Below are 23,365 nucleotides of genomic sequence, written 5' to 3'. Positions count from 1 at the left end.
AACATATTCTTATTAAATGGATAAGGACATCACAGGTAAGGGAGGTATTTCACTGCTGTCCTTTTTAAAATGCCTTTAAAACTTGGGGAATTACTGGCCTTGGGGAGCCTTGTGGTTCTCCATGCTTTTTACTGATGACTATTTAAATCACTCCCCCTCATTAAGTAGCAGACTAATGGATGATGTTGCTAACATGCTTATCTTGAAAAAACATCATTTTCTAAATTTTTCTCCTTCTACAGCTAATAGTAGTTGAGATAAATATCTGGTTCAGCAAAATGTGAGACAAAGCAAACTAAATATGCTTAAAATAGAAAAATAGAAACAGGCATTACAATGAGTATAGACTAGGTCTCTGCAGCAGTTTATTCTCTGAAATTCCATGTTTTCAAAATGGACATCCAAGAGACAGACTGTACACTCAGGTTCAGGATTGCATGGTGAAACCTGAATTATGCTGTCATATGCACTTGTTTGCTTCCAAAACTATCCACTTAGAATGTAACTTTCTAAAGTTATATTTATCCCATAATTTTGCTTATATATGAAATTACTATGAAACCAACACATGTTCATTGTAAACATTTTAGAAACCACTGAAAAGTATAAAGAAAATTATTTTAATCCTTCATGCTACTGCTTAGAGATAAACTTGTTAACATTTTTGAGTATTTTATATATAATTGTGCATTTTTTAACTCTGTGTAATAGTGACTTTCCCATATGATTAATATATTTGAAAAATGCTTATTAGAAAGTATGTAATATTTTATTATGGTAATGTATCCTAATTAGTCATTGCCCTGTTACCCATTTATGTTGCCTTTAGTTTTTAAAAGTCATAGACAAATTCTGAGATTAGCATCCTTGGGTCCATCTGTATTCCCCTAGAGTAGGTTTTGAGAAGTAGACTTTTGGGTCAAAGGTTATAATTGATATAAAGAAATTTGCTATATATTGCTGAAATGCTTTCTAGAAAGGTTCTTTAAGCATAAACAGTCACATCTCCACCAGCATTTTTAAACCTTTTCCAATGTGATAATTATCTAATCAGCCAGTCCTTCTAGGAAATGGAAAGAACATTTTTAATTTTTTTACTTTTATTTTTTCGCCTTTATCATTACCCACAAGGAAGGAGCATTTATTGAGCCCTGTTCTGAGCTTTGTCTCATTTCACCTTCACACCAACTTCACAAGGGAGGTGCTGGCATTATCGCACTTCCTAGATGAGGGAATGTGCTCAGAGCGCTTATGTGACCTTCAGAAGTCACACAACCAGATGTGTGGACTTGTTATGGAAGTTCAGGCTGCCTGATCCCAAAGGTCATTTTCTTTCTAAACTTCTAAGGTTTTCCCCTGTCTGATATTTATATTTCATCATTGACTGTCCGGACAACAAGGACCCCATCGCTGCCCCCAATTTTGTTTTCTGAATTAAACATGCTAGTCCCGTGGAGGTCACCAAGTGCTTTGGTGGACTCTTAATACACCATTTCTTGGGCTCTCAAGTATGTCACACACAGTAAATGCTAAATAAAGGTCAGTTTCTACCTCCAGGATTAGAGGCCTCTCTCATGCCCATCAGGTACACACCCGCCTACACCCTAACTACTGTGTAAGCAAGCACGTGTGTTCATTGTACTTCTAGGTAAGGAACTTTCTGCAAAAGTGGAAAATATTTTTTCCAAATTTCACACAATCGTGCAAAATCTCTGAAGAGAAAAAGTGCTTTAAAGCAACAAAGATAAATCAATGGTGTTAGAATCACAAGGAGGGGTCGGACATGGTCGCTCACGTCTGTATTCCCAGCACTTTGGGAGGCTGAGGTGGGCAGATCTCGTGACCCCAGGAGTTCAAGACCAGCTTAGGCAATATAAGGAGACCCTGTCTCTACAAAAAATAAAGAAATGAGCCTGGTGTGGTGGCATGTACCTGTAGTTCCAGCTACTTGGCAGGAGTTCGGTGGGGGAAGGATTACTTGAGCCCAGAGGTTGTGGCTGCAGTGAGCTGTGGTCATGCCACTGCACTCCAGCCTGGGCAACAAAGTGAGACCCTGTCTTCAAAAAAAGAATCACAAGGAGAAATTTCATTGGAGTTTAACAGTAAATGTATTTGTGTCCTTTCTGCCTCATTCCAAGAGCCCTCTTGCACTTGTTGAGGAAAAAACAAAACCTTCTGATGGTTGGTTGATTTCTGTTTCAGGTGTGTGAATATCCCGATGGAACCAAGTCTTTGAAACTGGGAGACTTTGGGCTTGCTACTGTGGTAGAAGGCCCTTTATACACAGTCTGTGGCACACCCACTTATGTGGCTCCAGAAATCATTGCTGAAACTGGGTAAGACTTCTGGTGGCCCTGGTTAGTCCTTTAACTTTGGTGAGAAAGGTCTGTTTTTGTTGCTATTGCTGCTTCTGTATACAGTTGGTGAGAAAGGTCTGTTTTGTTGCGGCTGCTGCTTGTGTATACAGTGCCTCCTGTGAAGGTGGAAAATGGAAAGGAGAGAGTCTGTTGCCTGCACCATGATTTTGACCTCAGGAAGCAGACTTTATGCTTACCTGGTCAGAGCCCTGGCCTGGACTTGTGTCCCAAGGCCTCTCTTGAGAATATGGTAGTAGTCAGCAAGACTGTGGTTAGGTTGGCAGAAACAGATGCCTTTTTCTAAAGGGTGATTCATTCATCTCTATGTGAAATGAAATGAATAACACCAAAGTAATCCTTTTCCCAACAATTAAAGGCAATACTCCAGTACCATGGAAGGTTCTTGGGAGTCATCATTTCTCTCCCCCTCACCCACTTTGTTTTCCTAGCTATGGCCTGAAGGTGGACATTTGGGCAGCTGGCGTGATCACATACATACTTCTCTGTGGATTCCCACCATTCCGAAGGTAGGCGGCCTTTTGGGCGACTGTATTTGAATTGCAAATACTCTCCCTTGGGTCCAGAAGCAGACACTTTGCTCCTGGCAGTCAGGACTGTTTGGTCACTAAATATGCCAGTTAAAAATTACATAAAAAACCTTTCACTTTTTAATTTACAGCCTATTAATGTGTATTCTCATTAGCATACTTTAGATGCGAGGTGAAGGCCTTTGCTTTGTGTTTGGTTGGTCCTCTGAGTTTTCAGTGTTCATTCTTTCATAAAAATAAACCCATAATACGGTGTCTACCATGTCCAGTTTCTCCATTTTTTCAAATGACAGCAAAATTTAAAGAGCCTTGTGAAGCAGTCCGAATCCTTCCAGGTATGTTGTCTTCCAGTTCTTCGTAGTGATCTCGCACACTCAATTATAATTGAGAGCAATTTTTATATCTTTCTAAAGCATTCAACTTTGTTCTCATAGAAACAGGATCTGTTTCTTCTTAAAATTCATTTTATTGGTTCACGTGACATTTAATTAAGAATAGAATTACAAACACTTGTGGTATAAATAGGCCTGGGAATACACAGACTGACTGAGTCTTGATAACCATTTGCTTCACCTGGTGGGAGCAGAGATGGCCCCTGACAATGGTCAGGGTGTGTGAGCCGGGCACGGAGCACACTCTTTGGCCCGGCAGTCTTTGCACAGGGGATGAGTGAGGGGCTTCAGCCACAGCTCTTTTGATGAGTTTCATCTTCCCCTCTGGAGCAAATGAATTACTCTGAAGCAGAAGTTCATCTAACCGTGCATGTTCTGTTTTCTTCTGAGTTTTCTTGACCTCTTTTAACTTTAATCTCTTCCTTTGTTCATTTTGTAACTCTCTAATGAGTAGCTACTGTGTACCAGGCATGATTTTAAGTGCTAGGAATACAGTGGTGAACAAAACCTGAGGTCGTGGTTTCCCTTAGTTTATTTGACTAGCCATGACAAAATACCGTACACAGTGTGGCTTATAAATACCAGAAAATTCATCCTTCCAGTTCTGGAGGTTGAGTATTCCAAGATCAAGGTACTACAGATTTGGTGACTGTTCAGGGCCCACTTCCTGGTTCATAGAGAGCCGTCTCATCACCCTAACCACATACGGTGGAAAGGACAAGGGAATCTCTGGGGTCTTTTGTAAGGGCACTAATCCTATTCAGGAGAGCTCCACCCTTAACAATAGCATGGCTGCCCAAAGATCCCATGTCCTACCACCATCACAGTGGGGAGTAGGTTTCAGCATGGGAATTCTGGGGAGACATGAACATTTAGTCTATGGCATGGTGTTTATAGTGTTGTTCTGGGTCAGTAAGTGAAAAATGGTTTTATCTTCTTTTCCCTCCAACATTTTATTATGAAAACTCTCGAACATACAGAGAAGTTGAAAGGATTATCTTTTTAACATTCTCAGTTTTTCCATTGAGTTGAACAATTTTCTAATTGGCATTGCAGTAAACATAAGACTGACAGATGTTAGTCTCTACTTTTGAAAGCCTTATGCTATAGATAAAGACACACCTCACAAGACTTATTGATCAAAGAGAATAAGCAGAGCATGAGGGAGTGCTTAGTTCAGGGATATCACAAGGATGTAGCATTAATGAAAGATGTAGCATTTGAGTGAGACCTTTGTGGTATTAGTGGAGTTTTTGTAGGTGGAAAGATATTTTCATCTGGCCGTCAACATCATGGTCTTCCACCAAAGTCGTTGACTAGGTGGGTTACACAGACTGTAGAATTACTGCACATTTCAGTTAGCTTTTGCTGAGTAACAAACTACCCCTGAAGTTAGGAGTATGAAACAATTGCATGGATCAGTTGAGTGAATCTTCTGAGCTGGCTGGCTCAGTGGGGGCTTGATGGTCTAGGATGGCCCCACTTGCATGCCTGGTAGGTGGCTCAGTGTCCACTGGGACAAGAGAGATGACTTGGCCCTGTGCTTTCATCATGCAAGCACTGTCCTGGGCTTCCATGAGAGTGGATGCAGGATTCCCCAGCAGCCAGAAACAGGGCAAGTTCTACTCCCCGAGCACTTCCTCAGTCTCTGCTCACCTCACACTTGGTGTGCCATTAAGCAAATCAAGTCAAACCCAGAGTAAATGTGGGAGAAAATGAGCTAAGCACATAGTGGGAAGGGAATAATTCGTGGCCATTTTTACAGTCACACCAGGCCTTGGCTGGTCTCAGTGATGTCATGTTTCGGGAGTTGGTCAAGTGAAGAAGGGGAATGCATCTTGATGACAGGTGATCCTGGGCCAGTTACAGCGGAGTTCCCTTCCCTGGCTAACCCAAGCTGGGATCAGCTGGGAAAGGGTCTTGGGGGATGAGTTTGAGGACTGTGTGCTCACAACTCCCTCTAGTGTTTCCAGTTGCCGGTGCAGCCTGAGAATTTTTTCTTTTCACTGCTTTTTACTTTTTAACAAAAGTGAGACTCAAATTGAACAGGATGTATTTATCATGGATTGATACTGAATGGGGAGCAGCTTTTTTGTGGGGTCTAGAGATAAGTTTGGCTAATCAAAAGCAGTAAAGCTACGTTCTGAAGGCTGCTGCCCTTATGTGCTGCCTTCAGAAGCAGGCCATAGACCTCCAGGTAGCTTTTAAAAATTAAGACTGCTTTCCCTCTTTTATATCATATTGTGATGAAAGAGAATCTGTAATGTTAAAAACGCGTTACTAAAGTGTCTTCATGGCATACAGCAACATTCTGGGTAGATTTTATAACCTACCATAATACAGAAATGTATGTCATAAATTACCGAAATGGTATATGGTAAATAAATTTGGTATAAAATAGATTGTCTACATTTGTACTTAAAAGTCTTTCAAATATTTCAAAATAGTCTCTTTGTTTTATACAAAAGACAACTTTAACCCAAAGCATTTAAACTAAAATTGTTATTTGGAATTTACAGTTTTAGCTTCTCTGACTGTAGCATCTTTCATTCTTTCTCTAGTCTTTTTTTTTTTTCTTTTCTTTTTTATAGGCAGGATCTTGCTCTGTCACCCAGGCTGGAGTGCAGTGGTGTGATCACAGCCTACTCCAGGCTCAAGGAATCCTCCCACCTCAGCCTCCCAAGTAGCTGGCACTACAAGCACACACCACCATGCCCAGCTTTTTTTTTTTGTAGAGACAGGGTCTCACTTTGTTTCCCAGTCTGTAAATTTTATTTTTTAACCTTTTTAATTTATTTTTTAAAAGACAAGGTCTCTGTTGACCAGGCTGGAGTGTGGTATGATCAGAGCTCACTGCAGTCTCCAACTCCTGGCTCAAGCAGTCCTCCTCCCTCAGCCTCCTGAGTAGCTGAGACCACATTGCAGTGTTGCCCAGGCTAGTCTTGAACTCCTAGCCTCAGGCAGTCCTCCCACCACAGGCTGTCAAAGTGTTGAGATTATAGGTGTGAGCCACTGCGCCTGGACCATCTCCCTCTAGTCTTTTTCAACATCAGATTCATCATTACTGAGAAGGAGATTGGTTTTTCAGAGGCACCCAAAATTTTAGTTGTTGCCTAAGCAAGTCTGCTCTTAGGGTCACTGACAAAAAGTATCATTTGTATGACTATACTGAAGTTTTTGTTTCTCTTAAAACATGCGCAAAATGCTCTAAGTGGAACGTTTGAACATCATTTGGGAAATAGCTTACAACATTTTCAGGTTTACCTTTTCTGAATTTTAATGCTTTGTCGTTGAAAAGAGAGCGTGTGCACAAACTCTCTTGTTGGTTTTCAAGTTTTTCTTAATGGACATTTTTAGACTTAACAGCACCTTGGTCCAAAGGTTATATTGTTTTAGAATTTAAAAGTGCCCTGAAGAATCTCAGCCACATTGCAGAGTATCAGTGTGATACCAAATCCAGTGTGGATTTAATCAGAACAGTTTTTCTTACATGACTGCTAAGAAAGATAAATTAACTTTCTGTTTTTCTAGTGCAGGGCAGGCCCCAACTGTCAAAGCTCTTGCAACTCACAGTGGATACTTCGGGGTCTCATTCTCATTGCTGAGACACCCTATGGTTTTGTTTGTTGACTCAGGGTATTTTGCCAAGAACCAGCTGCTATAAATGACTGCTGCGCACACACTTCCAGCTTTTTAGCTATTTATTAACAAAAGCTATATGGATTAACAAAATATAAGATATTTGAGATTCTAGAAAAAAATAAGGGAGAGGTGAGTGGAATAATAGGTAAGGATGACTAAAAAGAATGATTGTGGAAATAGCTCATTTTTAATATCTTTTTCTAACATCATATGTTGGAGCCCTCTGGTTTTCTGAAGTTTTCCACTAAATCTAATAATCTTAGATGTATTCTGTACTCACTTTGAAGGAGCAGTAAGCTGAGCTCACTCAGCAGGGAAATAACAGTGAAAAGGAAAGAAAACATGCGGACACTAAGAAACCTGTGGGCATTCACAGGAAATCGCTCTTTGGGACAGTGGTGGGAATCTCTTTCTCTTGCCTGGCCCAGTTATCTGTCCTGACTTTTGCTCCTCAGTGCGCCTCTTCACCAAACTCCATGGACCAATGGGTGTCCGTTCAGCTGGGCTTGCTCTTAAATGTCATTAATATTTACAAAGCTCAGAAACTCGACTCTTTTTTGTTTGTTTATTGTTTGTTTTTTTTGTTTGTTTGTTTTGTTTTTTTTGAGACAGAGTCTTGCTCTGTCACCCAGGCTGGAGTGCAGTGGTACGATCTCAGCTCACTGCAGCCTCCGCCTCCTAGGTTCAAGGGATTCTCCTGCCCCAGCCTCCGGAGTAGCTGGGATTACAGGTGTGTACCACCATGCCTGGCTGATTTTTGGGTTTTTTTTAATTTTTAGTAGAGACAGGGTTTCACCATGTTGGTCAGGCTGGTCTCAAACTCCTGACCTCAGGTAATCCACCCACCTCGGCCTCCCAGAGTGTTGGGATTACAGGCATGAGCCACCACACCCAGCCAACTCTACTCTTTTTAATAGAACAGGAAGGAGGGAACTGTGTCATCACAACAGCCCTAGAATTTGTGTCTAGACACTGTGCTGAATGGTCTGTTTCTCAGGACACCACGCTTGCCCTTGTTCCCCTTTGATGGGGTTGGTAGCAAAACCCCAAAGGCTGGGTGAAGAAATTCCAAGAAATGTTTGCACACTTGCCGGGTAATACTTAACTTGCACTCCTGGATTTTGATGTTGACTCCAACAGGCCATTCTGAGCTTTCTCATGGGGCCTTGTAATGGCCTGGAAAGCTAATGATGCTGTTCCTCACTCTAGCCATCGATGCACCCACCAAGTGAGGGGGCTCTGGAGGTTAAGTTATTTGGGAGGTTGGGGACATCTTTCCCAGTGGTGTTTCCACATTTTCATGACATTCAGGAGAAGTCAGGTCAGCCTGTATTCATCAGGCACTGACTGTGTAAGTGCGCCTCCGAGGGTGGGACGGTCAGGCGCAGGTGGGAGGGATGCCCCTGTGAGCCACTGGCATGGGTTTGCCTCAGCCTGTGCCATTCTGCCTGGTGTCTTGGGTTGGCCCTTCCTCTCAGACTGAGCTTAAAGTCAGTTTCCAACAGTGAACTAATTATTTCATGAATGTTTTATCCAGATCCTGAACTCCTTATAACTTTTTCATATGTTGGCTGTTCCACTGACCTTTGGCTATTAAAGTGGAAGGAAGAAGGGAAAGGAGATCGGACTCAGATTTTCTGCCTTTCCTTTCTTGTTGCCATGATAGTTTTGAGGGCAGATGCTGATTTTTTTTTTTCCTGAAATGAGGATTTCCATTATTTGTGGATTCCAGTATTTTCTTGAGTGTGTGTTTGTGTGTGTGGTAAATATATATAACAAAATCAATCATTCTCACCATTTTTAAGTGTACGGTTCAGTACCACTAAATACATTCACATTGTGTGCAGCAAGAATCACCACCGTCCCATTCCTGAACTTTTCCATCTTCCCAAACTGAAACTCTGCGTTCATTAAGCAAATGTTTGAGTCGTTGTCTCTGTCTCTTTAATTCCTCAGCCTATGGAAATGTTCTTTGGCTCATTGTCTAAAAGGAAAAGTTCTGTCATTACAAATGGAATTGAGATACATAATTGAGATATGGAATGCCCAAGTCAAAGCCAGAGACTGGACTCCTTTCCCCACTCTTCCCGTGGGCATTTTGTTGAAAAACTCTACGGTGACTTTGACTTTTCTTCCATTTCTTTGTCACTGGCTTAGCGAGAACAATCTCCAGGAAGATCTCTTCGACCAGATCTTGGCTGGGAAGCTGGAGTTTCCGGCCCCCTACTGGGATAACATCACGGACTCTGCCAAGGTACCCTCCAGGCCTGTTTCTGTGGGTTGTATTACGTTGTGGGGTCCTCACCCATTCCACAGGGCTGTAGCTACTCTTGGTATTGCATTGCAGAAAGTTCCTTGGCTTTTATTGTGTGGTTGTTCTTTTAAGTTCGTCCTATGGTATGGTCTCTGAAGTTCTTGGCAAAATTCTTAAAGTTGGACTGGCCGTCTTTCCGGTTTCCCTCCATCCTCTTGTGCTCCTCTAAGCTCTCAACATCCATTATTTCATTTACTCGAGAAATATGTATTGGGCCCCCATCGGGATACAGGGATGAACTGCAGAACACACTGAATTGCCAAAAGGAGAAATACTGCAGTTTTAGACTGTGGAATAATAACAATGACCAGAACTCTTAGGTGAGAGCATCTTAGTTTCATGTGGACTCAGGAGAGACCGTCTCTTCTTTTGCACTGCTTATAAGGCGTTAGGAGAGTAGGTGTAATCACGTTTAAGTTTGAATCAGCTAACAGCTGTGCTGGCTCTTCTCTGAAGTGCTTGCTACAAACTCAGATTTCTATATTTATGCTGGAATTATCTTCTTTTGTGATATTGAATTATCTCCTTCTCTGTGGTCTGTCTTGTTTATTTATTTGTAGGAGTTAATCAGTCAAATGCTTCAGGTAAATGTTGAAGCTCGGTGTACTGCGGGACAAATCCTGAGTCACCCCTGGGTGTCAGTAAGTACCCACATTCCCAGGGAATGGGCATCACTGTGCTCTGTGGCCAACAGCACGGTTCCTCACTGTGATGTTTACACATGCAAACGTTATACATCCAAGCTCCATGGTAGATAGAATATCTGTCTTTCCCATTGAGCAAGTAGCATGAAGATGGCTCCCCAACAAAGCAGTTGGCACCAGGGTCCCAGTCTGAGACCCTGCCCCGCGAGTCACCTGGCAAGTCACTGTCCCTTTCTTGGCCCCAGTTTCCTTATCTGCAAAATGGAATTGGCCACAGTGCTCTTTTAGGAGGCTCTTCTCTCTCGTTTTCTGTGGTTCCAGGGTTTGAGAGTTTCCAGGATTTGCCCTGGAGATGAGCCTGTTTCAGACTCTGATCTCTCTGCCTTCAGGGCACGTGCTTTCAGGAGACCTCCTGCTGTTGATGGGGAGGCTGAGACATGGTCCCTTCAGAGCTGGGTGGAGACATGTGATATTGACTAGAGTCCCCTCCCAGAGGCTCAGGTGGTCTCTGGGAGGGAAACACAATCCAATAAATGGGGACTGTGGGAATTACATTTCTCCCATCCATTTCCCTCATTGCTGGGAGGCTCCAGGAGAGTGAAGTTAGTTTAGTTAGCCCAGGGCTTTGTTGACTCGGGTTTGGGAGCTCCCTGTGCACCTCCACTGCCCCACCCACTCGCCATCAGGGTGCAGTCTCTCTGGACCCTGCTCGCTGCTCTCTCGGGCTAAATGATGTGGCTCTTGGACCAAGTAGCTAAGATGCCACATTTTTTTTTTTGTTTATTATAAGCAATAAAGACTAACAACTAAATGAATTCTTGATTAAAGTGAAAAACAATTACCTTTGATGCTTCCATGGGAGGGATCATACTAAATCGTGTGCGTTGGGCGAGGGTCTCAGTAGCCTGAAGAGTGTCCTGCTTTGTGTCCCGGGAGACCTGTGCCCTCTCCTGGGCCTACTCTAGTACTGAGGGGCAAAGGGAATGGTGTGGGGTCTTTCTGAGGGCCTGGGACTGCTGAATAACAATAGTTATTTTTGAAAGGTCATTGTTTCCCTAATTCTGTGGCTAAGAGGGGCCCATTTAGGAAGAGGTCAGGAGGGTGGGGCTGGGAGGGAGACTCTTAAGGAAAAGACAACTGAAATGGGAGGATGGAAAAAGCATTGTATTTGATTCTTTTCTTTCCTGTAGGATGATGCCTCCCAGGAGAATAACATGCAAGCTGAGGTAACAGGTAAACTAAAACAGCACTTTAATAATGCGCTCCCCAAACAGAACAGCACTACCACCGGGGTCTCCGTCATCATGGTGAGTGGAAGGTGGCAGCATCTGGCCTGTCTGTGGAGCCGGCCTTGAAGTATTGAATTAGATAGCTGGGAGCTGCCCTCACATGGAAGTTGGTGCCTTCCATGGTCCTATTTCATACGAAGATTGGCTTGGCATGTGGAGGGCACTCGTCTGGCAACTCCCCGGCTTGGGGCACTGTGTGGAGGGGCTTGTGCAGGGACCAACAGGGCTGGTCTGAGGGGTCCAGGTGCCACGGAGCTCCCGGCTGGGCCCTCTGGGCAGCTGCTTCTACTCTTGTCTCTGCCTTCTCATCTAGAGAGACTCCCAAGCCCTGGTGAGATTTGTTGTGTTAGGAATTAACTCCCTGCTTACTCAAGGCCTCAAAAATAGATGATTAGAGATGTGAATTATTCTTTGAGACTTGGCATAAGAAACAGCCAAAGCTAAACAAATTTCAGTTTTAAAAAAATCAGTGTTTTCTAAAAATCAGTTTGGGGCTTTTAAAGTACAGAACCAAGGAAAAAAAAATATATATATATATTTGTTTTTCAGGGTTAACAGTTTATGAGATGTCAGTGACAATGATGGCCTTATTTTTTCAGCCTTTCTTCCAAAATGTTTCTTAAGGCAACTTTTCTAAATACATAAACACAACAAATTAAAATGAAAAGTGACATGAGAGTAAATGAATCAAAAGGAAAAAACATTGAACCAGAGGTGAGGGCAGCACACCGGCAGCAGCTGTCCAGGCCTGAGCCAGTGCGACGCTGGGCTGGAAAGCCAGCTCCCTGGGAGTGGTGGAGGCCAACCAGCCGCCCAGGCAGGGACCTCGGTTCCCCCCACCGCACTCCCGGGAGCATAGAACAGGGGTGGAGCTGCCTTTCCCAGAGCCGGAGTTGGCTGGAGCGGCTTTCGAATCAGACCTGCTGAGGTGATGAGTGTCTGAGTTTCACATCTGGGCCCCCCCGTGACCACATTGAGTCCTGACAGCTAAGGATGGGCCATCTCCACAGCTCTGTCACTCGTACTTGGGACAGGCCTCTCGCCCTCTGGGAAGGTCCTTCTTGTTTCCTCCCCAACTAGAAAGGAAACAGTGGCATATTCTCATGGTGCATGGTCATCTGGGAGTCTTACCTAGGAAGATGCAGGGTCCAGATAGAAGCTGTAAGGAAGCCACACACATAACCCACATCCCCCCAACCCCAACACCCCCCACACCCCATATCCCCCACACCACACATCCCCCACTCCACACACCCCACATCCCACACATACCCTACACACACCACACACACACCCCATACCCCACACCCCACACACACCCTATCCCCCACACCCCCCACTCCACACACCCCACATCCCCCACACACTCCATGCCACACCCCCCATGCCACACACCCCACATCCCCCACACCCCCCACTCCACACACCCCACATCCCCCACACCCCACTCCACACACCCTACATCCTCCACCCCCCACTCCACACATCCCACATCCCCCACACCCCACTCCATGCACCCTACATCCCCCACCCCCCACTCCACACACCCCACATCCCCCACACCCCACACCCCACATCCCCCACACCCCACACCCCACATCCCCCACACCCCACATCCCCCACACCCCACACCCCACATCCCCCACACCCCACACCCCACATCCCCCACACCCCACACCCCACATCCCCCACACCCCACACACCCCACACCCCACATCCCACACACCCCACACCCCACATCCCCCACATCCCACTCCACACCCCCCACCCCCCACTCCACACACCCCACATCCCCCACACCGTGCACATACCCTACACACACCCTACACACCCCACAGCCCCCACACCCCACACCCCACTCCACACACCCCACATCCCCCACACCGTGCACATACCCTACACACACCCTACACACCCCACACCCCACTCCACACACCCCACATCCCCCACACCCCACTCCACACACTCTACATCCTCCACCCCCCACTCCACACACCCCACATCCCCCACACCCCACTCCACACACCCCACATCCCCCACACCCCACTCCACACACCCTACATCCTCCACCCCCCACTCCACACACCCCACATCCCCCACCCCCACTCCACACCCTCTACCCCCCACTAAACACACCCCACATCCCCCACACCCCACATATATGCTACACACACACTCCTCAACCGCCCACACATACCCCATACCCCACACCCCCCACTCCATACACCCCACATCCCCTACACCGTGCACATACCCTACACACACTCTACACACCCCACAGCCCCCACACCCCACTCCACACACCCCACATTTCCCACACTGCACACAAACCCTACACACACCCCACGCCCCATATCCCCCACACCCGCCACCACCCACATTCCCCACACCCCCATACCCCAAACCCCCACATGCCCTACACACATCACACACGCCACACACTACATATCCCTCACACCCCAACACACCCCCACAACCGCCACACACTCCAACACATCCACATACCCTCACACATCCCACACCCACACCCCCCAGCACACCCCACACCCCAACACACCCCACACCCCCCCACTCACCCCACACCCCACACCCCCTACGAGCATGCAGCACTCTGTTACATGGATTGAGCATCCACCAGGTTCTCAGCACCCACTGGGCGTCATTCTCTTCTGTCCCCGGGGTGGCTGCATTGAAGTGGCTGCTCTCTGTGTGTCCTTGCAGCTCCCCAGCTGCTCCCCTGCCAGAAAGCGTGCTCTCCGTCTCTCTCCAGACAGAGCCTGAGTTTGCAAGCTGAGTCTTTTGATGGCTTGCAGGACTTTGGGGGTGCTCTGTGCCAAAGCAGTGGGAAGACCTTTTGAGTTGTGGTTTCCCTTGAATTTTAGCAGTGTTTTGCTGAAAGCCTGAGAAAGTCCGAGTTGTCAAAGAATTACAGCGTAGACACTTTGAAAAGAACCATCCTGATTGAGCCAACAGCACGAGAATGTGTCCAGCGATTCCCTTGCGAGAGCTAGCATTGATGGATGGGCTCAGTGGTACATAGCCTCGCTGTGCACTGCGTTGTAAGGCAGCTTCTTGGAAAATTTAGAAAAATAAAACATTAAAAATTGGCATACTCAACACGTCATGAAAAACCTTGAGAGATTGGTTGGGATCGGAATTTACTAACCATATGAAGTCTTCTGAGAGGAAGAACCTTTAACCACCCTGTGCCCAGGGCTTCGGAGAGTTTGCTCAGAGACTGTGAAGGGAGTCGTTGCTGGGGTCACTTTTTGACTCAGGGGCTCAGATAGGAATCAGCGGCTGTAGGCCTGTGCCCGGCCTCGTTCTGGCTGGCTCTGAGCTGACGTTCTGGAGTGATTAGCCGTTCTACAGGCTCTGTCCTGGATAATGACGCTTAGACCCCCTCAGACAGAACCTATGTTGTGTGGTTTACAAATACCATTTCCCATTTGCTGATGAGGAGTTCAACAGTCAAAAAACAAACCCCTGGGCTCTGACAGGGTGTTTGTGTAACCGAACAACCCTCTTTTGTTTGCAGTTCTGATGGCGATTGTGAATGTTGTGTGTTTACGTGTGTTCGGTAGTCACTCCGCGCATGTTGGCAGGGTGTCCCTCTAACCCCGTGTTCCCTACACAACTCTGCGGGCTGTTAGCTCGGGGGAACTGCTGATGTCATGATCCCATTCAGGACCTGCAGGAAAATTCAATCAGGCTTGTCTCAGGTGGCATCCATTCTCGATGGCCAAAACACCAGCCTGTGAATTTTGGGCTGTCCCCAAAAGCGGGAGAGGAAGGCCTGCTGCTGGTCCTCCCCTGGCGCAGGACCCGGTCCAGGGCACGGTTGTGTGGGGGAACTCGCGATGCTGCTGTATCGTCCTCCTCGTCCTCATCCTCCTCACGTCACTGTGCATCTGTGTGTCCTGTCTTCGGGAACAGTTTTAAGTGTTTTTATATTAAAAATAACCTCAAAATGACTCTCCCTGGTACTCATAACTGAGACTGTGGGACCAACCTGGTTTTCTGCAGATACAAATGATAGTGGAAATAGTGTCAACCGACTGGAGGTTGAATCATCAGGCAACTGCTGTGTCACCTACAGATAGGACCTGCCCGTCTGCTGTCATGCTGGTGTTCTCACCCCCAGAGTTGGGGCCTGAGGCTTCAGTGAGAAAATTATGGGCTAGGAATTGGTCCATAAAGGTGAAAGAAAGTAAAGTTGATGGTGTTATCTGCGTTTTATTTGACAGTTTGATTTGACAGTTTGAGAGGCACCTCAGAGTTTCCTTCTTTACCCCGCTGAGACAGTGGGAGAGCCCGAAGCAGAATCCTGGTATTCACCATGCTGTGCCCGACCAGCGCACCCCATCCTCAGCCCCTCTCACGCCTGCATGCTTGTCTCAGTTTCTCATGCCGCCGTCCGGCTCTCAGCTGCTTACTGGTGTGGGTCTCCTGTACCTACTCACATCCTTTCCAGCCAGCCAAGCACGCCCCTGGAAAACTTCATTTTAAAACCTCTCAGCTTGCCACACTGCCTGCCTTTCCAGACCAACAGCTGGTGAGAGCACGGGAGGAGTCCCGTCGTTCTGCCAGTGCTGTTTCCCACTTAGGTGAAAAGTGGCTTTTTGGAAAGGGCAGCTTAGGATGGGTGCCTTTGTGAAGGCTTTTGTTCTTTCTCCAGCTGCGTTTCCAAAGATGAGTTTGTATCAGCAAGTGTACTCTCAGCCAGCCTTTGGGATAAGAGAAGATCATTTAATGGGCGAGGCCTTGGTTTCAGGCAGGGCTGAGGTGTGGAATTACAGCTCCATTTTCTTGGACTTGTCCTTAGCATGCCTAAGAAAGGACAGAGCAGGGTGCACGCAGGACAGCCTCCCATGTACTCCAGGGGGGCTCGCCCCGGCTGCAGAGACCAGGAGAGACCATCTTGTGGTGGGAAGGAAATGCCGAGAAGCCGCCGTCACTCGGCGCCTGTGGTGCAGACTTGAGAAGGGACGGATTCAAGGGCATTGCCTTCTTCGCTGGGGGATTATGCCTTGTTTCAGGGGGAAGTTGGGGAAGGATTTGGGTTTATGCCTTAATTTAAGGATAGACAAAACTGTTTCACTCGTGTTGCTTCTGTTGAAAGTAAGTCTAGTTTCTGTCCCTGCTTCTCTCCTGCCTTCTGCCTCTCCCGCCGCCTGCATTGCTTCGCTCTGGCTAGGTCCAAGGCCATGGTATGTACTAACTGCACTGCCAGCCTGCCTTCTGCTGCACACACCCCTGTGCTCCTGACAGGAAGAGAAAAGGAGAAATAACGGGGGGGATTGTTTTCTTGTACCCAGGAGACCTTTTGTGGTAGGAAAGACCTGTATGCTGGCTCTCTGCTTCCCGTGGAGGTAGGAGCATCTTTTAGTGGAGTTTTCCACCGTTACCCTTTCTCCAGGTAGTTGAAATTGTCCTTGGAAATTGTAGAGGTATGGGAGTTTTGTTTATTGAGACAGGGTCTTGCTCTGTTGCCCAGACTAGAGTGCAGTGGTGTGATCCTAGCTCGCTGTATCCTCAAACTCCTGAGCTCCAGCCATCCTCCTGCCTCAGCCTCCAAGTAGCTGGGACAACAGGTGCCTGCCACCATGCCCGGCTAATTTTTAAATTCTTTGTGGAGATGGAGTCTCTCCGTGTTGCCCAGACTGGTCTCAAACTCCTGACCTCAAGTGATCTTCCCTCCCTGGCCTCCCGAAGTGCTGGGATTACGGGTGTGAGCCACCGCACCTGGCCAGAAATAGATGACTGTTCAGCTTGAACTTGGTAGGGCTGGTGGAGAAGCAGCCGTTCCACAGGTAGCCTCAGGTGCCCTGGAGGCAGCCACCCAAGTTCATCTTAGAAAGCCCTGTTGTTGATTCTTATTTTCTCCAGACGTTTTTTGTTGTTGTTAAAGTACTGAAAGAATCTCCAGTGCATGTTCCCCTCTCCCTCCCCAGGGTAGTTAGATTACAAAATGCCTCCTGGCAATTGTCCCTTTCAGCTAAAGGTGCCTGGGAACTGCCATCTCCTTCACTTTTGGGAGGCCCAGTGAGATGGCAGCTTGATGGACTTCCCTGGACAAGCAGGAAATAGAGAAGGAAAAAGGAGGACCAGGCTCCCTTCCCCAGCCAGGCTCAGAACGCAGGTGACTGCCTCACATCTTTGTGGCTGTTTCTCTGTTCCTTGAAGAGCTGAGCAGATTTAAAAACTTTCAAGACGTGTCAGGATAAGGACGCTTTGCTTCATGTGAAGAGAAGACAGGTGAGGAGATCCTGGAGGATCTCAAAAAAGGATAATATGGCTCCATCTGATTCCTGGGCCTTTTATAGGCTTCACAGCCACTCAGGTTGTTAGAAGGATTAATTATTCACAGGACATATGGGTAACTTTTCAATTTGTGACAGAGAACTTTCTTTGGAAAAGTAAACTGTCCAAGACCGAGCACCCTCGTAAGGTTTACTTATTGTCTCAGAATTCTTTTGAGCTTAAGGTCTGGGCTTGGGCTGAAGCAGTGAGAACCCAGGCACAGCCCAAAGCGAGAGAAGACACAGACACCCAGTGTTCCCTGGGCTGCCAGCCTGGGTCAGGGTAGGAGCAGAGGTCGAGGACAGCCCCTTCCCCCGGTGGGTTCTCGAAACCACTGCTCTCCTGTGAGGCTTCTGTTGGAGGCTTGGCGTTATTTCTCCTCTTCTGTTTCTGAGGCCCGTGCATGCTCTGTCGTGCTCTCCGCTCGTGGCAGCTGGGACCCGAGCCTGGGCCTGGGTAATGTGTTGTCTCTGCTGTTTCCTCCTCAGAACACGGCTCTAGATAAGGAGGGGCAGATTTTCTGCAGCAAGCACTGTCCAGACGGCGGCAGGCCTGGGATGGAGCCCATCTCTCCAGGTCCTCCCTCAGTGGAGGAGACCCCTGTGCCTGGGGAAGCAGTCCCGGCCCCCACCCCTCCGGAATCTCCCACCCCCAACTGTCCTCCCGCTGCCACGGGTGGTGAGCGGGCAGGAACCTGGCGCCGCCACCGAGACTGAGCCTCCTGCAGACGGGCAAAGCCGCCCGCTGCCACCCAGGAAGCCAGCCCTCTGCTCAGCCTCGCCGGCCTCCCTGCTGCAGGCCTCCCTGTCCTCACCGCCTGCGTCTGAGTTTGCGGGTCCTCCGCAGGCCGCCTGGGAACCGGAGCCCGGCGTGCCGGAGCCTGGCCTGGTGCTCTGGGCTCTACCTTCTGGTTCCTGGAGACATCAAAGGCTGCATCCGTGCTGCCAACAGCTGTTTGGAGAGACTCGTTCCAGATCATCCCCAGTCATTTTCAGTTTGTTGGACATTTTACAGCTTCACCAGGAGAATGTGCAACTTTATTCCAGCGTTCGATGCATTTTTATAGAAACACTTTGGATGAACCAAGGCCTTTTCCTTATTTAAATAGACTCAGAACGCTCCCTTTCTTTTCTTTTCTCTCTTTCTCTCTCTCTTTTTTTTTTTTTTTTTTACAAAAGACTTAGAATTGCATTTGTCCTTTTGTGGATGTCCTGTGCTGAGAGGAGTGGCTTTCTAATGGAAGGAGTGAGCGCCTGAGAGGACGGTTTGGTCTTTGGACGTGGATTGCAGGCTTTGAGAAGCGCTCAGATGCCCGATGCTGCGTGCTCAGCCATTTGGCTTGGGGCGCTGGGCTCACCGGAGACAATGCTGGGTATTCATTTGTACACAGATGATGGGAGAAGCCACTTCTTCCCTGGGCATTATGGGTTTCCCCCAGCTCTTCCCACACGTGTGTTAGGAAATGCCTGTGAACCTGCCCTCTGGGTGTTTTAATGAGAGGCTTGGCACACGCGGCACCCAGCGGCTGCTTCTCCGCAAGCCAGCGACTTGCAGAGCAGAACAAGCTCCGCACCTGAGCCCCGGTGCCTGCTTCCTCATCTGCGTTTCATCTGGAGCAGGGCAGGTAACCACAGGAGGCGGCGCGCCCCAGGCAGCCAGGACTGGGCGGGAAGGTCTCCCTGGATATACTCTGAACCTTCTGGAAGGCTGCTGGCAGTTTTTCCTTTTTGTCCACCACCCTGCTCTTTTTAATAATTGTACATAATCCGTGTATTTGTTTTACCTGCTCATCTTCTAAACTGGTGGGCCCTATAGTTCGTTCTCATTGTTAGATTTTGCCTTTTACAAGTGTACCCAACCTGCAATAAACTTTTCCCTCTTGAAAAAAAGTAATCAGGGATGGGCCAAGGTGTCTGTGTTGTCGTTTGGCCAAGGATGTGTGGAATCAAAGTTCTCCTCCTCAGCGCAGGTTCCAGCAGGTGCCAGTGGCTGTTTTGCAAAGTCTCAGGGCCACTCGGGGAAAAGAGGAAGTTTGGGGAGAACACATATGGAAAGGTGTCTTGGTTGAAGTTTGTCTGGTTACAGGTGCAGAAGGGGCACGGTGGCTCAGGCCTGTAATCCCAGCAGTTTGGGAGGCCAAGGTGGGTGGATCACCTGAGGTCAGGAGTTCAAGACCAGCCTGGCCAACATGGCAAAACCCCATCTCTACTAAAAATAGAAAAACTAGCCGGTCGTGGTGGCACATGCCTGTAATCCCAGCTACTCAGGAGGCTGAGGAGGGAGAATCACTTGAACCAGGGAGGTAGAGGCTGCAGTGAGCTGAGATCATGCCACTGCACTCTAGCCTGGGTGACAGAGTGAGAACCTGTCTCAGAAAAAAGACACATCACAAAAGCTCAAGAATAAATGGTGTGCCTGGTGGGTGACAGAGGAACCTTACGAACCAGGAGCAGGAGGGGCAGAGAGTTGGGGCAGCTGTTCCCCTGTCTCTCTCTGAGGTTGTGTGGTCTTCTGTCTCTGCTTTTTCCAGTGCTCTGTCAGCTACAGCTTTCTCTGCAAGACTCTTGTTTCTGTTCCCTCATAGTACCCACTGACCTGTGACTTAGGTTACCCTCGTACTGCCTCTGTCCACAACTTTTCAAGGCTTTACAATCCCAGAGCTTGAAATCATCTAACTTGACTCTGGATCTTCCAGTTCAGATAGCTGAAGGAATGAGTCAGTCTCATGGGCCAGGCGATGCAATGAGTTCTGGGCTGGTGCTGACCCCTGATCCGGTCCAGAGGTCAGCCACAAGGTGCGGTGGGATGGGCGGGGAGGGAGGTTGGCGGGGCGCGGCAGCGGTGGGCTTCCTAGTCCCACAGCTGTAGCAGGGTCAGACTACAGGAGGGTAAGTTTCAAAAAAGGAGTGATGTATAGGTCTAGAACATTCTGCTTGTGCCTCCTCTTTAGTTACAGGGCAAGCTTTTTCTTAGCTTTCAATAGAAACATTTTTGTTAATGGAAGGGAAGAGCTAATAAAAGGAAGGAGAAAAATGCAAATAGCAATAGAACAAGGCCTCTGGCACTGATCTGAGCCCCAAACCCATCTCCCACTCTCGAACTGTGAGGTTCAAAGAAAGATATCTGCTAAAGACAAGAAAAGAAGTGGCCGGGCAGTGCCAGTCACTGTCAGGATGCAGGAGCCTCTTGTTGGTACATGCCTCCGTCCTCTGTGAGGGTGGAGACCAGAAGTAGCATGAACTGGCGGGGGCGGCACTGCCTAGCCATCCTGTTAAGATGGTTATGACCCCAGGAAAACCTACAGAAGTATGTGGTGCTAGGGGAGCAAACCAAGAAGTCAAGTCACACGTCCAAGGTCATAGAATTAGCAGGAGGTGGAGCCACGATGCAGTGTTAGCTTTTGCTGACTCTAAAGTGCATGTTCTTTTTGGGGGCGAGGGGTTCCCTGTCTATCCTAGGCTAAATCAAAGCCTGGAGGGGAGGAGCTAAATAAAGGTTCTACTACAGGCAGATTGTTCATCGCCCACTTGTTTAGCAGACGTTTATTAAGCTGTAATTCTGTCTCAGAATCGAAGTTAAATACAGGCACTTAACTGCTGCGCTCCTCAAATTCTGCACAGACAGAATGGCGTGGGCTGTTGGGTGTTGATTCCCTTACTTGAGCCGGGCCGAGTCTCAGCCTCTCATTTTCTCTCTCTTCCTCTCGCCCTCTCTTCAGAAAGGTTGCTATAACAGAAATGTATTGAATATATAAATTGAAGGCATTTGGCAAAACTTCCCCAGAATATCTTCATGGCTAAAATGGTGAAATGTGAATTAGGAGATGGTGAAGAGAGCTCACGGCAGATTCACCATGTTGAAAGCAGGAGTGCTGATGGATGTTGTCTTGGAGAAAGATCTCTAGAACAGTTTGCTGTCCCACAGAAATATGCAAGCCACAGGAGACAGCATTTCCTAGTATCATGTTAAAAATTTTTTTAAAGAAACAAGTGAAATTAATTTTTTTTTTTTTTTTTTTTTTGAGACGGAGTCTCGCTCTGTCACCCAGGCTGGAGTGCAGTGGCCGGATCTCAGCTCACTGCAAGCTCCGCCTCCCGGGTTCACGCCATTCTCCGGCCTCAGCCTCCCGAGTAGCTGGGACTACAGGCGCCCGCCACCTCGCCCGGCTAAGTTTTTGTATTTTTAGTAGAGACGGGGTTTCACTGTGTTAGCCAGGATGGTCTCGATCTCCTGACCTCGTGATCCGCCCGTCTCGGCCTCCCAAAGTGCTGGGATTACAGGCATGAAATTAATTTTTATAGTGTATTTTATTTAACCTAATATGTCTAAATACATCCAAAGTATTATTTTGGCATGTAGTCAATACAAAAAAAATCCCTAGGATGTTTTACTTTTTTTATTCTAAACCTTTGAAATCTGGTGTGCTTTACATTTACAGCACGTCTCCGTTTGGACGGGGCACATTTCAAGTGTTGAACTGTGGTTAGTGGCTGCCAGGCTGGACAGGGCAGCTCTGCAGCCAGGCTGCAGCTTCAGTCTTTGTTCTTAACCATTTTTTCCCCCCATATGATGTGAATAACAACTTAGAAAGAATGCTTTTCTGTTTTTTTTTTCTTTTTTTTTTTTTTTTTTAAAGGAATAGACTCATTTAAAAGGATCTCAGCAGATGAGGATACTGACCCAAACCCATAGAAGTGAAGTGTGAAGTGCTGGGATTCGATTCTGTAACTACCCGAGGCAAGGCCCTGGCCTGCAGCACGGCTGAAGATCTGGGCCTGGAGGATTTCAGTGATCACCCCGTCATTAGGAGCCAACATAGCTTCTTGAACATTAGCATAATCTTAGCTGTGTTATGAGAAGCACGGGCAGATCCCAGGCAGTACTAACCGGGGATGGAGTTCTGTTCTGGGGACCTTGGTGCATGTGGTACAGAGAAAGCAATGATCACCTGACAGAGGACAGCTGGAGTAGTGAGGGAGTGTGAATCCTGGCAGCCAAGGACTGGTGGAGAAAACTGAGGTAAGAGAAAAGTCAAGGCACATTTGCTCAGTGTCTTTGGCTGTGTGAAGGACTGTTCCGTAGAAGGGGTGCAGCGTTTTTTTAGTTGCTCTGGATGGTCAGCCTGAGGTCAGCAGGTAGGGGGCACAAAAGGTCAGATTTGAGGGCAGAGTGAGAGTAAGCTTCTAGTAACAGAGCAGCCTAGTCACAGAATCAGCTGCTTTCTAAAGAAGATGATCATGACAATGGACAATCACACAAGTTTACAGCTTATGGAGTATTTCATCCCATCTCACTTGAGATATGCCACAGTCCTAAGAGATAGACACTAATATCCTTGTCTAATAAATAAGGAAATGGAATGGCCAAGAGCTTCCCCAGGCTCACTGGAGCTGGGCCTCGCTGCTTCTGGCTTGCAGGGCAGGTGCCCCATGACGAGGTTGCCTCTTGGCGATCAGAGATGTGTTAGAAGTGCTGCGTGTGTAAGACACAGGTGGGGTGCAAATCCATAGGAACATTCACAGTTTGGCTTTTATCCTTGCTGGAGGAGCCCACTCTCTCAAATAGATAGCTTGCCTGGCCAGGCACGTGGCTCATGCCTAGAATCCCAGCACTTTGGGAGGCTGAGGCGGGCGGATCACCTGAGGTTGGCAGTTTTGAGACCAGCCTGACCAACATGGAGAAACCCTGTCTCTACTAAAAATACAAAATTAGGCGTGGTGGCGCATGCCTGTAATCCCACCTACTCAGGAGGCTGAGGCAGGAGAATCGCTTGAACCTGAGAGCCGGAGGTTGCGGTGAGCCAAGTTTGCACCATTGCACTCCAGCCTGGGCAACAAGAGCGAAACTCTGTCTCAAAAAAAAAAAAAAAAGCTTGC

General features: G+C 47.5%; 1 protein-coding gene across 12 annotated transcripts in view; it reads left to right on the top strand.

Annotated features, from left to right (window-relative positions):
- LOC105463461 (doublecortin like kinase 2) overlaps nucleotides 1-22,146 on the top strand; it is a 184,394-nt gene extending 162,248 nt beyond the window's left edge. For 4 of the 12 annotated variants that reach the window (XM_011710540.3, XM_011710542.3, XM_011710539.3 and 1 more), the window contains 6 exons: nucleotides 2,203-2,336; nucleotides 2,807-2,884; nucleotides 9,097-9,193; nucleotides 9,814-9,894; nucleotides 11,088-11,204; nucleotides 17,978-19,387. In XM_011710540.3, the coding sequence (XP_011708842.1) occupies nucleotides 2,203-2,336; nucleotides 2,807-2,884; nucleotides 9,097-9,193; nucleotides 9,814-9,894; nucleotides 11,088-11,204; nucleotides 17,978-18,205 (735 nt within the window). In that variant the 3' untranslated portion in view covers nucleotides 18,206-19,387. Of the gene's footprint in view, nucleotides 1-2,202; nucleotides 2,337-2,806; nucleotides 2,885-9,096; nucleotides 9,194-9,813; nucleotides 9,895-11,087; nucleotides 11,205-14,068; nucleotides 14,294-15,433; nucleotides 17,844-17,977; nucleotides 19,388-22,125 lie in introns of those variants that run through there. The other 8 variants (XM_071092578.1, XM_011710544.3, XR_976346.3 and 5 more) reach the window with 7 other exon arrangements.
- The last annotated feature ends 1,219 nt before the right edge of the window (nucleotides 22,147-23,365 follow it).

The sequence above is a fragment of the Macaca nemestrina genome, chromosome 3 (assembly GCF_043159975.1).
Source record: "Macaca nemestrina isolate mMacNem1 chromosome 3, mMacNem.hap1, whole genome shotgun sequence".
Classification (NCBI taxonomy): Eukaryota; Metazoa; Chordata; class Mammalia; order Primates; family Cercopithecidae; genus Macaca; species Macaca nemestrina.
This window is presented reverse-complemented; position numbering and strand designations above follow the sequence as displayed.